At 36.3% G+C, this 13,476-nt stretch overlaps 1 protein-coding gene across 2 annotated transcripts in view; it reads right to left on the reverse strand.

The window, feature by feature from the left end:
- CDKAL1 (CDK5 regulatory subunit associated protein 1 like 1) overlaps positions 1–13,476 on the reverse strand; it is a 379,738-nt gene that overhangs the window by 123,818 nt on the left and 242,444 nt on the right. For both annotated transcript variants that reach the window (XM_036400051.2, XM_036400056.1), the window contains exon 11: positions 5,638–5,783. In XM_036400051.2, coding sequence (XP_036255944.1) covers positions 5,638–5,783 — 146 coding nt within the window. The remainder of the gene's footprint in view (positions 1–5,637; positions 5,784–13,476) is intronic.

Here is a 13,476-nt window from a genome sequence, read left to right on the forward strand (position 1 = left end):
TGGGACTTGCGTATTTTTATGTGTACATCCTCACACGTGAACCGACAAGATGCACAAACAACAGGATAACTGAGAGTTGACAGCCCAGAAAACTCCAATATTCTTGATGCATCTGGCATGAAAGACTATGGCTACCGAACAGTGACTAGTAATTTACAAAGTGGCAAAAATCTAATCCTGTAAACCATGGCAGTAAAGAGATCTCTCCATGAACTAACCAAAACCTGAATTACAATCTGTAGAACAGTGAAGACAAAGATTCAGAAGTTGCAGATATTGCCTTCCTGCCTTTCATTCCCTCACTAGGAAAAATGTATCTCCTTGCTGAACAGTAAGGGTGCAGTAGCATTAGCTGAGAAAAGGGCAAAGTACTGTACAGGCCAAAATGGAAAGACTGTCCTCCTAAAACAACATTTAGCTAGGTTGAAGTCATGTTACAATTAGTTAGTTCAGCACCTTTGAAACCTCTAGCCTACTTTCACCTCTTTCCAATACCTTGTCAATCAAATGCAGGGCAGGAAGGGTTATAAACCTACCAAAGTCCAAATTTAAATTTCAAGACAATTAAAGAGAACTAATCCTGTGATAAAAAGGAGTTTGTCCATCAAAAGTTACACCATGAAGCACTAGGGTCAAGTCTAGACACAAACTTGAATATACCTCTGTACTATTTGATAAAAAACACCCACGTTCTAGCTTTTGGTGCTAATTCAACACCTTTTAAAGGCACTCAATTAATTTAAAACATAAGAAAAAAAAAAAGAGACATGTTTGGTAAAGTGATTAGTTCAGACTCCAAGAGCAGACAAAAGACAGAGTAGAGAGAAGAGTCTAGAGACTGAGGTATAAAATTACAGATAAGTACCAAATACACTCAGCAATTTCTTAGCAGAGAACGTAATAAGGATTTTAAACAGATGACATTTGCATTTGCAGTAGTCAGACTGACAGAACAGATGTGCTAAAACCCATTAAAAAAAGCCCAAATCTGAAAGCCTTGTCAAGGTTTGTTAGGGACACGATTTACACGTCTGCAAAATGAGCTCAACAACGTCTCTCTCTGAGAAACAGAAGTGCATTTTGAGAAAGAAAATGAAACACATTCACATTGTAAAAAAGTGAGGGAGTTGATATAGTCTACTTCATAATTACCTGCATTTTGAAAGTGAGTAGAAAAAGGTATATAAAAATAGTAAGTGCTTATTTTAAAATTACTCTTTTCATGGCCCTCTGATTCTACTTTCAGTAGATGTCAGGGAAGTAAGGAGCCTTGTTGAAGCTAGCTGTCCCAAAAGGACTCTGTAACACCTTCTCTCAGTTTGGACAATATCTCTAGTTTCCTGGGACGTCAGGCAGTTGTCTGTAATGCTGGGCAATAAGGTCTTCAGTTTGCACTTGAGTGAATAATTTCCTTTCAAGTTTGTGATTTATTTTCCACTGCACACATTCACTTTAGGTCCTTTACTGCCTTCTTCCAACCGCAGTAATTATGTATCTACCTGTGCTGAAAAATCAAGGCTTGATTACAGAAAAAATTAATGGAGGCTCAGAGAGGCTTTTGAGTAGGTCAGATTTTAATGGAAAAGGGAGAACCAGTGAAAAGAAACCCCAGAACTTTCTGCCTGACAGAGCTGTGGCTTCTCTGCTGGCAGACCAAGTTTGCTGTCCTTCTGATGATATTGGAAAGCTCCAATGTTTCCAGTCTGAGTTATGAGACAATCTCAAATGAACAGCAGTAACCCTCCACAATTAATGTTATGCTCCTATCTCAGGGGACAAACAAAAACAAACTGGGAGGCAAACCCAGCTTTTCCTCAGAATTACTCTGTTCTCCAAAACAGAAAGGTATAGTCTTTCAGTCTAGCTCTAAATTTCCCTACTTTTCTATTTGTCTAGATTTTAGGTTTACAAATCTCTTATCAAGCAGCAGTATTAGGAGACATAAATATAAATTTTGATGAACAATCACTTCACAAACCAAAAAGGTAAGAGAATATAGTCTGGGCAACAAAAGCAAATTTGGAAAACACATTACCAGTCTAAGGACTTTTTAATGGGTATATATTCACATTGCTGATTATTCAAGCAATTACAAAATATGACATTCAGATCTCAGGTTTCTTTAACTCAAATACATTCCAATTGTTTGCTTTTACCATCAAAAGTAAATTTCAGGGGATTAAGTTTCAGAACTTCAAGATAATTAAAGCTGTCTTGCTCTTTTTGCAACTACAAACATCACCTTTCAGAAATATAATCTATGCTGAATCTTGAAAGTTGAGATCACTTGAAAAACAGCGCATATTTTGATATAATGACACCAAAAAGAAGACTTTATGATAAAAGACGAAATCTGTCTCTGGATTAAATTCACTTAGCAGCAATTTCTAGAAGTCCTCTATTTAGTTGCAAACTCATGCAGGAATCAGTCCTGTGAATAGTGCCTGCAGATTACTCTATTAGCCCCCAGAGACCATACACCAGGGCACTAGTTCTTACTTAATCCCTACAGACTCTGCACACCCTCTACAATAATAATCAATACATCCTCACTTTATGCTGTTGTTCTCTAAAATAGTTTAAAAATAAATTCTCAGGAAATATATCTATATATCTCTATTTATATATTAGATTTCCAGATATATGCAGATCGGTGGATCAACTGCTCAACAGTATTTTCCTGAAGAGTCAAACATACTGAAATTTCAGTGCAAAAAAGTGCAAAATGTGATAGAAGGAATTTCAAAAAAAAAAAGTATAAATGAAGCCTTTTGTACTTCAGTTTTTCACAGTCTAATGGATTTGCCTTTCTTGCTTTATATTCTATGCATTTTGCTATTGATCTTCATAGTAAACCAAAAATGTTGGCACATGGTTAGGGAGAGTGGCTCTGCAATACAGAGAGTTGCATATCAAAAGCCAGCACTAGAACATCAATACTAAATTTTAAAATTCATTTCTATTGCTCATGCCTGCAGAGAGTCCTCAAAAAGAGGAAAAGTGTGACATTTCTAACTTCACAGAACAGAGTGTCAAGAATGCTCCATTCTTTTAAAAAAGAGAGTTTCAATATAGAGAGTACTCTGTCTGGAGTACTCTTGGAGAACTCTAACTTCTCTATGAGGTATTCTGTGCTCAGCAGGATATAAATAAATCCTCACTCTGAAGAAGATGCCTCTGCAGTCACTTATTGCTCTCCAGAGGAAGTAAAAGCATTTTTCTCATCTTGGAGAATAAAAGCCCCGGAGTGTTTTGTTGGCCTGATTGAGAAAAAGACTCAGAAATGAGTTGGTTATGTCTTTGGGGTTCCAAAACAAAAATTATGACATAGCTGTTTCTTTTCCTTTTTTCTTTCATTTTTACTTGCTGGACTAAATTTTATGTGCTTAGATGTCTGAATGCAAGTTATTAAACACTTAACTGATAACCATTAGCATTCCCTGATGCATGGCTTTACTTCTTCAGCAGGTTAACCTATATAAGTATTGCTTTCATAAAATTCTTGGTGAAGTTATTATTAGAGCAGACGTCACATTCTAGAGACAAAGGTGACATTTCGAATCTACTGATAAGTCCTTGTACATTTTGTGTAGGAAGCTTCTAGATCATTTTATGGCCCCAGCAATAGAGAAAAGAGATATAGGGGGTTCTACTTTTGGTTTATTTTACCTTTTTGATAAATGGGAGATAATCCCTTTTGGCTATTAAAGTAGTTTAAACATATATTAATTTTTAGCTATTCTGGCTCTAGGCTCTGGACTTGTCTGCAGCTATGTTAAGTTCTGGTAAATTTTGTGCTGAGATCTTAAAGGAATATCTACATGAGAATGAAATAGCTGGCTGCTGTCACGAGAATAAAGTCTACAAACAAAGACTCTATACTCTTAAGGGCAAAGAAAAAAACCTTGCATTTTACAGATGAGCACATGTTCAAATATCCAAAACATTTTCTCTACCTTGCATGGCTTCTTTATCCTGCTGCCATATAGTTCAAAGATTTTTCCATCTTAATATCTGGAGACTATTTTCTAACAGGAACTACTAGATAGTTTGCTATTTTCTTAATAAGCAGGATAAGTAAAGTTTATTGTTCTTTAAAATCAAGACATCAAACCAGTTTTCTTCCTTGTTAAGTTCACTACAAAAAAGCCCTGGAAAAAGACGTATGACATACATTACTATATGCTCAGTGACCAGCTGTTTTAAATTTGGGTATTAAGTAATTCACTCTTTGCTGTGTGCAAGAGCTGAATGATTTAATAAATCCCCATATGCCCCAACATGTGCCAGCTATACTGGGTAATCAAAAATCCAGCTGTTGTTATGATAATAGCTTCCAATTCTAAAACTACTGAAGAGAATAATGAATCAACTTCAAGTCAACTAAGACATAAACTGACACAGTTCCACTTAAGATACGTGGGAATACAATACATCTGTTAATTAAAAACTAACACTGATCCATAGTCACATGAAATTTAGTGCCAAGAATTCATGGGCATTGTTTGTGGTGGAAAATTAATGCAAATCAACCTGTATGAAGACAAGCAGCCCCATTTCCATCAGTTGTCCTAGATGCATAGGAATGTCCTATAAATTACACATTCAGTTTGCAAAACAGATTCTATTGTGTCACAGTTGGCTTTCTTTCTTACATATTTTAATTCCCATGCAGCTATTAGATGACATGTTTTACATAGCTAGACTTCTCAATTTTTCAATTATCACAAAAAAACTGATTATGAAAGTTTGATTGGTTTGATGTACCGGTATTTTAATGCAAGGTAAGAGTCAAAGGTACAATGTCACTGCCTTAAGTCATTGAACAAAAACACAAACAAAGAAAGCAGAAAGAGAGAAAGTAGCCAAACAAGGTGTCAGAAATTATTCTCCAGACACATGGTTTTTTGACAATCAGTGCAGAAATACCCATCAAAATATGTCACTATTAACTTTTTAAAAGCTAAGAAAATACTTTCTTGGATATGAAATTATTACTTATAGTTACAAATGCTTTGCAGGTAGATACAACTTTCATCTTGGTGTCAGCATAAGCAAATACATTAATGATACATTCTTTCATTTCTCACAATTAGCTGTGTTATTAAGGGAAATAATTTTGAAATTAATCTAGATCTCATCAGTCCCCTAAACAAGATTAGAGTGTTACTATATTGATGCAAATTTACATAAGATATATGACATAAAATACTTATTAGAACAAACAAACACAAAACCAAGCCATTTACAATTGCTGGAGCTGGATCATCTCCTGTACGCAAAGTGTGCAATGCTCTAAAGCCGCATTAAAGACAACTTCAGTAACTCCAACTTCAAGCAATCTATATATAGTAGTTTATGTATAAAAAATCATTTAAGAATGCATTTTTTCAAAAAAGTTTGGGAATATATTGACAAATTAAAAGCATGTCATGCAGAGATTTAAGATGCTTATAAAAGCTTGAGTCCAACCACATCAAGGGGCTTACAGAAAACTCAAAGACTTTGAAAGCTTAAAGGACCTCATTTTTTTCATACCTTAATTATGAAGTTGCAAATAATTGTGTTTTCAGCCACATGTTCTTGACATTGCAACAAACCCAACACTGTCATTTTCTCAATTATTAGTAGACTTACTTTTCTTTAAGGAAATCCACTACTTGTTTGAAGTCTGCCACACAGTATTCTCTTTTCATGTCCATGAGCACACTGTCAGAGGCTGACTGGACTGGTATGTGCAGAAAAGCATACACTCTTGGATGATTGAGAATCTTGGCCATTTCCTGAGAGTTATTAAAAGAAAAAGAAGTTTTAAAGCATTATGAAACTAATACAGAAAACTCAGATTAATATATGGGGTAAGTATCAGCAGTAATACTTCTAAAACCCAAACAATACTAAATTGCCCCAGCCCAGTTTGAAACAGTAGGGACAGGTGTAAATATCTGAAAGCAATTTTTTTTAGGAGAAAATAAGAAGAAAGTGATGAAATCAAATCTCCTTTGAGATAGGGATCACATTCCCTATGTTGTATTGATTACACAATTAAAAGAAAATTTTAGAGGCAAAGTATTATGAAAATCAGTGATTTCAGACAGTGGCTGTTTTCAGAATATGGCAAGGGTTAGTTGCTTTCTTGTTGGAATGAAGTAACTTCTCAGATACCAAAATGAGAATGTCTGTAATTGGAGCATCCCTAAAGTTGGCCAGTTGCTAATTAAGGTACACCTCATCACTTGCAAACATGCTCCAATACTGGTCTGAAATGTTGCCTGTGTTACTTCAGAGAAAAGGACTGAAATTAAAAGTGCTTGGCTATAATTTGAGTAGAATTAATCAGGGGGCAGCTTAAAACAGGATGTGATACAAATGTACAGATTGTACAAATGCAGAAGGTCAGGGGAAGAAAAAGTCAAGGTAAGAGCGAAACAAGGTAAGAGCAAAACCAAACCACCTAATGAAAGCGAAACCAACCTCCCAACAGAGGCTTGGCAAGGAGAAGGAATGTGAGACAGAGAATAGAATATGATGGTCCAGTTTCTCTCATTTTTATTATTTAACCAATTAAGGACATACAGTCAGGCAACAAAGTTTAAGTATTTCTTAAAGTTGAAACCAACCAGCACTGAGATTGCATGCAATATGGTACCATACTGCTTGTTAATTTTTGTCCTGCAACAAATAAGTGAACTTGGACAAAGAACCATATTCTATGAACAAGCACATCTTCACATATGGTTTTTGATTTTCCCTTTCTCCCTGAGCTGTGGGCATACAGGAAATGGCCTGGGACTGAGCACTGCTCTTCTGCCAGTGCATTCTGTGTGCTCCAGTCAGGCTCACTCACGCCACTCCTCCTGTTTTCTCTGATGTCACAGATACTCTGGCTGACAACACATAACTGTTGCCATATTTACTTTTTAAGCTGCAGCTATTTACAAATTCTTCCGGGCCATTAATCAGCAATATTAGTCATGCATCTAGATTTTCTCTCTGCATTTCTAAAAGGCTGCCCTAGATTGTTCAAAGAGAAGGCAGACATCCTTATGCCTTTTCATTTGCAGGAGCTCAGTTTTTAAAGCACTGATTTTTGGAACAAGAAGAAAAAAATGCTCTCTCGATACTCACTTTTTATCTGACAAACAGATGTGTACAAAACCCAAAACTCTATCAAATCACTTCTGGAACCAGTTTTGAAGGTTTCTGTCCAAGATCCTATTACATAAATGTCTCAGAGAAGTGGTTACATTATTCAAGGCAACAGCTACTCCATCTCAGGCATGTAAACTCAATTTAATACATAGAATTGCACACAATTTGATACACAGAAAGGCTGCGTGCAGTGAACCTGGCTCTCAGTGGAAGCTGGAGGTAGCTGGCCTCATGAAAAAAGAGTGAAGAAAAGGCCACCATGCATCCACACAGATTTTGTGTCCAATTTAAATGGAACTATACTTATCTGTGTCCTTAATAATTGTAGATGTTCAGCTAGAACATATTTTCAAAAATGAAATTGTACAGAACAAGTACCTAAAAGTGGGAAACCTTCCTTTTTTAAGCTTTAGAAAATCTTGTGAATGTAATTTATATGAAGCATCCTTGTAGTCATCTGTGACTTTTCTGTTTATCAGTAATCAAATATGTTTCTAAAATACGAAAAATATGAGCTGAAAATTAAGCTATGGACTACAAGCCTATTATTCTGCTTATCTCTTGGTTCCAAGTACCTGATTCAGTTTTCAAAAACAGATTTATGATATAAGGAATGAACGAAAGTCATGTTTCATAACGTGCTTCTAAATCTGCCAAGTTCTTAAAAACAACTCACCCTATGACATAGGAAAAAATATTCTTTGCCATTCCTCTCAAATTTTGCATCTTCTGAATAACAGACTCTTACATATGAGATCAGTTTGTGAATTCTTTTTGAGAGTAAGAAATCATTTAAGTGTTATTTTATTCCAGCTTTTGTAAGGCTGAGAATCATCTGATAGAACAAAAACCCAAACAGATTCACTGTGTCTGTTTGTGATAGAAATATTAAATTTTAAAAATATCTTATTGTTTATAATATCTTATTATTTAAAAACCTATCTTTTTTTACCACAAAGTTTTGATTTTTAAAGTCACAAATGTAGAAATAGCAAATGTTGGTTTTATTTCTCATATTCACCTTAAACAATGAAAATGTTATGGTGAAATGTGAAGAATGAAAATCAAATTCTAAAATCTCAATAGGGTTTTCCTGCTCAGAGGATTCAAAAAAAACCAAAGCACCCAACCAACCCCAAAGCCACTAGCTGCTGGTCTGACAGTAACAGGCAGAAGCTGGTCTCACAGTTAATCTCTTTCAGGGGGATGTGGCCAAGAGGGAGCTTTTGACCACACTTCCTGTAAGAGGAACCGAACCAATGGTGTCCACCAGCCAGTGTTTAACAAGACTGATCAGAATTCCTTCTTCCAGTTATCCCGCATGTAAAGAAAGAAAACACATGTTTTGTGCGATCACTGTTGTCGATAACTTTCAAGATTAAGAATACAACTGTTGTCATTTAAAGTAATTACCCATGGTTCTGTACCAATGGGATGCAAAATGCCTGGCATTAATTAACTGAACTTTTCAACTATCCCTACAGATCCCTGCATACAGTAAAAGCTACAACTGTAAGCCCAAAACATTATTGACTATTTCACTGCATCATTTTGGTTCAGAAAGATACTCCATATCAAAAGAAGTGGCATTCTTTAGAAAGTAACTTGCTTGCCTTGTGTATCAGAGATTCACATGCAACACACACATGGTCTGTCTGGGAACACTAACACAGCCTAGCTGCTGTGGTCAAGGGTTTCAGGGGTCTTATGGACAGTCAAAGCTCCTTCTAGAGATGAGGAGGTTGCAAACAGCTCTTTATACTGTGAACTCCTTTCTTTACTTGCTTTCTGTATCTAAAGCTACACAAAATGCACTGCATGTGCTTTGAATCAAAGATCCTACTGATAAACTGATTTCCCACCAGGTACTTGAGGATTGTAACGATTAACTTCGTGAATTTAGCACAACACAAATTATTAACACAAACCAAACACAAGACAGAAACACCTGATTACCCAATGTTTCATTGTCATTCACTTCTAAGTACTGCTGGTGGTCTCAAATTTACCTTTCATAACCAGAAACTCTGAGTGAGCCATTCAGAAGGAAACAGAATAATGACTTAAACAAAAGCTTTGCACGATTGCATCAGAAATCTGGATAAATCAATCTTACAAAGTTTGCACTGTTCAGATAGAAATATCACATTCTGACCTGTAGCTTTAAGGCAAGACTGTTCCAGTCTTATCTTTCATCCTCCCTACCACTAAAATAACACTGACGTTCTTTGCCACATAGGTTTGATCAAATTACAACTACTCTGCACTTAACAGTCATACTTAGTCAATGCTGACAGATTTTCCCATACTACAGATTGCACATAGAATATCGGATTGCACATAGATATCACTGAATAAAACTATTAGTTAATATCCTAAAGAGTATTTGAAGGACATCATGGGCTAATGCATATTTTTACTTCACCATGTCTCAACATCCTAAGCTTAACATCTATTTCCTGTTGGTTTTTTATAATTATATACATTTATTTTTTTCTGAAGTGCTCTGCATTACTAGGTATAATTACATATTTCAGTTAGAAAAAAAAAACAATCAAGAATTTTATTCCCATCTGGAAACAATAAATGAACAACATTTTGCAACTATATCACTGTGAAAGAAACTTTCTGTCTTTCATCATGACTGGAACGGCTGATTGCCTTTTCTTGCTATTCACTGGAATCTGATAATGTGTCTATGAATGAAGGGATGCGCTACACAAAAATGAAATATCATGTGGGAACTAAAAGGTCAAAAAGTAGCACAATTTGTTTTAACCTGACTCTACAAAAATAGGCGTCATCTACATTTGGAAAATAACAATGTATGTGAAGCATCCTTTAGGATACTGATCACATATGAAATATTTTTTTCCAGTCCTTAGCAGCTGGAGTACATTAGAACACAAAGCACACTACTAGAAAGATTTCTATCTAGTCAGTGTACTTTATCCTAGCAATTACAATACACAAATTTAACCACCTAACCAGAAAATCACACCTACTGTTTGCAATGACACCATGTGTAACCATAGAAAATTGCAGAGACAATAAACATCAATATCTGTGCATCTTTATGTCAGTACCAGCAAGCTGTTCAGACAGCAATTCTTTCCCCTTACCTAAAGCAGGCAAAAATCCAAGTATTTGAATTCTGTCTTGTGTTTGAGTCATGATAATATGAACAGCTTGCTTGCTAGCAAAAGGATTTTGTCCTCTGCCAGCAGTGAAGCCCAAAGAAATCCTCGTCCATATGGAAACATGACAAAATGGCACTCCCTCAAAACTTCATCCCTTTGTGGCAGATATTACTTTGGGATATGTCACGAGGGGTGTCTGCTGACTGTTGTCTTTCAGAAGCTGAGCGGTGCTACCACCAGCACAGTCTGGATGAAAATCAAGTGGCTGTGGCCCATTTTATAAATTCCTCTGCTGCAGTGCAGCTCAGGAACAGATGTGATCTTGTGATGCAGGCATGGGAATGATGACACAGTTATGATCCAGTCTAGAAAACCCATAGCAGCTTTGTTAAAACGAATGAACAGAGAACTCTCCCCCACTTCCCACCCCCTGTGAGCAATGGGGCTTTAAAAAGCTAAGAGCATGTGGGATGTCCCTGAGGACACTGGTTGGAAGGCAGTGCCTCTCCCTCATCTGTGCCTCTCCCTCACCAGGGGAGATATGCTGAAGCCACACGATGGGCAAGCTTAGAGGCAACCCCTACCCCATGTAACATGACATGACATGCTCAGGTCTTTATCCTGTCATTAGGATAAAGGCAGGTCACACTGGAGCAGCTAAAAGCCCATGCAATTCTAACCAATGTAATTTGAAGCTTAAAATCAAATCTTTGGGTTGCCAGATGGAGGGCAAAAATCTGTTTTGCCATATGGGAAAAATGCCTTCTATATTACCAAACAGAAAACTGGTATTAGCTCAGGCCACCCTTGGAAGTGGATATAAACCAGACTGCAAGCTGTGATTTGCTGATAGGAAAACTAGCCGTGAGAGTCATATGCTCAGCCTAGCTGCTCCCAGCTGTTCTCCTAGGTGTGGGACCTCTCTACTGCTTCCAGCCTCAGAAAACAGACAAACCATGGCTAGCTAAGCAACTTTTTACTTTTTCCTTCCTCACAGCTTAATATGTGTTAAGCCTAATCTCTTAAAAAAAAAGAAGGTAAACCATGCCATACCAAAATCACCTAATATGCACTGAAGGGCTTGCCACATCTTCCTTTATTAAACAAGAGCACAAGCTAACTCGAGTTCCTGCACAAGAAGTGATGTTCAGATAGTATCACAATACAGTAACTGCATTCACAGTCCAAAGCTTCAGCTGAAATTTTTCACATCTCTTCCCATGAGTCAGTGCACAAAGGAAACACACATGACCAAATACGCTAGGTACCTAATTTTGTAAACCTAGGTACCTATTTTTCTAAACACAAAAATATCGAGAATTCTCCTATTCCATTAACAGGTAGATATGGTTCTTTCTAAGATTATACATGTTATAACCAAGAATAAAAAGAAATTTCTTGCACAGTACCATTTATTCATATTTTTTGACAAAACCAATAACTCCCAGTACAGACATCTTAAACCTTGGTTCCTGAAATTCTTCACAATGAGCAAGCTGGCTTCCCTATCACAATTTGCTTCCAATATTAAAGCAGACTGACTTTACATTGGGTAAAATGTTATCCATCTCCATTGGGTGGATTGCTTATTACTCAGCCTGTGATGAGCCTTGAGCCCAAGCACATCTGAGTCTCCACCTCACCAAAACAGAGCTGATTCAGTGACACTTTCAGCATGATACCACACTAATTTCTGTGCGCCATGCAGGAAAATGGTTCAGTGCTTTCAAAGATAAGAACTGTTATTGTTGCTGCTGCAGCCATCGTTACAATCTTAAAGAGCCTTTGTGGAGCTTCAGAGTGCTGTTTGTCCAGTTCCAAAAATTGATTCATTTTAAGGTGAAATGTACATTTCATTAATGGTTAAAGTGATGGTTTCATGACTTCAAACCAGCCAACCAAAGAGCTAATACTAATTACTTGTGAAATTATTAATTCTGACATGCAAGAAAAGACACCTTTTTTTAAAAAATTTTCTCTATGGTCCTCCCTAATTTCTCATCATTAAGCACTCCTCAAATGAAATTTTTTTTTCCAGAGGTAAATTAATACTCCTTTTTTCAATATGTATTAGAAACACCTATTGGGAAGGTCCCTAAAAAGGTGATTTATTGCAACAGCACACTGCTATTTTAAATAACTCTCTGTCTCAATCATACTTTATGCTAATAAAACCTTGAAAACTAATTAAAGCATAGAGAGGCACACACAATAGGCAAGTAGGATTGTCACACTTTTTGTCTTCAGAAAGCTGAATGAGTGAAATGAATTGCTCATTTCATCCATACCATGAATTTGTTCTCCAGCTCAAAAATGAGAATCCCATAGGATAGAAAAGAATTGATGGTTTCTGCTCAGAAGGAAGACATAGAATGAATTGCACACCCCTCCAGAATTTATCTGTACCAAGATGGGGCAGTGCCAGGGAGCCTCTCTATTGTTTCCCTTCATTTCAAACAAGCAGGTACAAGATCTAAAATAGCAACTGCTTTAGCAGGTTCCAGTGGAAGGAAAACACTGGAAGGTTTTAATCAAAACTTAAACCTTTAGGCAAATACTATCACTTCCTTTTGTGAGCTGACCTAAATTTCATAGTAAAACAGAATAAAAATATTGCAAACCATAACGATGAGATTTATATCATAGAATTCACATTTTTCAGTAACCCCTGCAATTTAACAGAGCTAAACCAATTGAATCCAAGAATGAGAAGAGATTTTACATCTTTTCCATGATTAACAGTGATACAACAACACAAAGCAAATATTACTGTGCAGTTTTATTGAAGTTTCTAGAACACAATGTATTTTATTTTTCTCATTTTTAAAGAAAATCTTCACCTCAAGAAAATCAACCTTTTTTTTTAACAAATGCCAATGCCTAACAAAGCAAGCAGTCTTACTGAAGATTATGTAGATGATGCTGCAAAGCACAGGGAATGTGACAGCTCATCTATCAAAGAAAACAAAAGGGTTTATGCATCTAAACTAACTAGAAGCTTTTGAAACAGCATGGAGAGTAGTTGGTAGAACTTTACTTATTATAATATAAATAACTAGGAAAGTGAGATGCTATTTGTTTAACAATGAATGCAGAAATATTAAAAGATGGCACAGTTTTTATGCAAGCTCTAAGTTTGACAATATCTTCTACCTCAATGCCTTGAAGTGCATGGCAACTGATA

Source organism: Molothrus ater, chromosome 1 (assembly GCF_012460135.2).
Source record: "Molothrus ater isolate BHLD 08-10-18 breed brown headed cowbird chromosome 1, BPBGC_Mater_1.1, whole genome shotgun sequence".
NCBI classification, from domain to species: Eukaryota; Metazoa; Chordata; class Aves; order Passeriformes; family Icteridae; genus Molothrus; species Molothrus ater.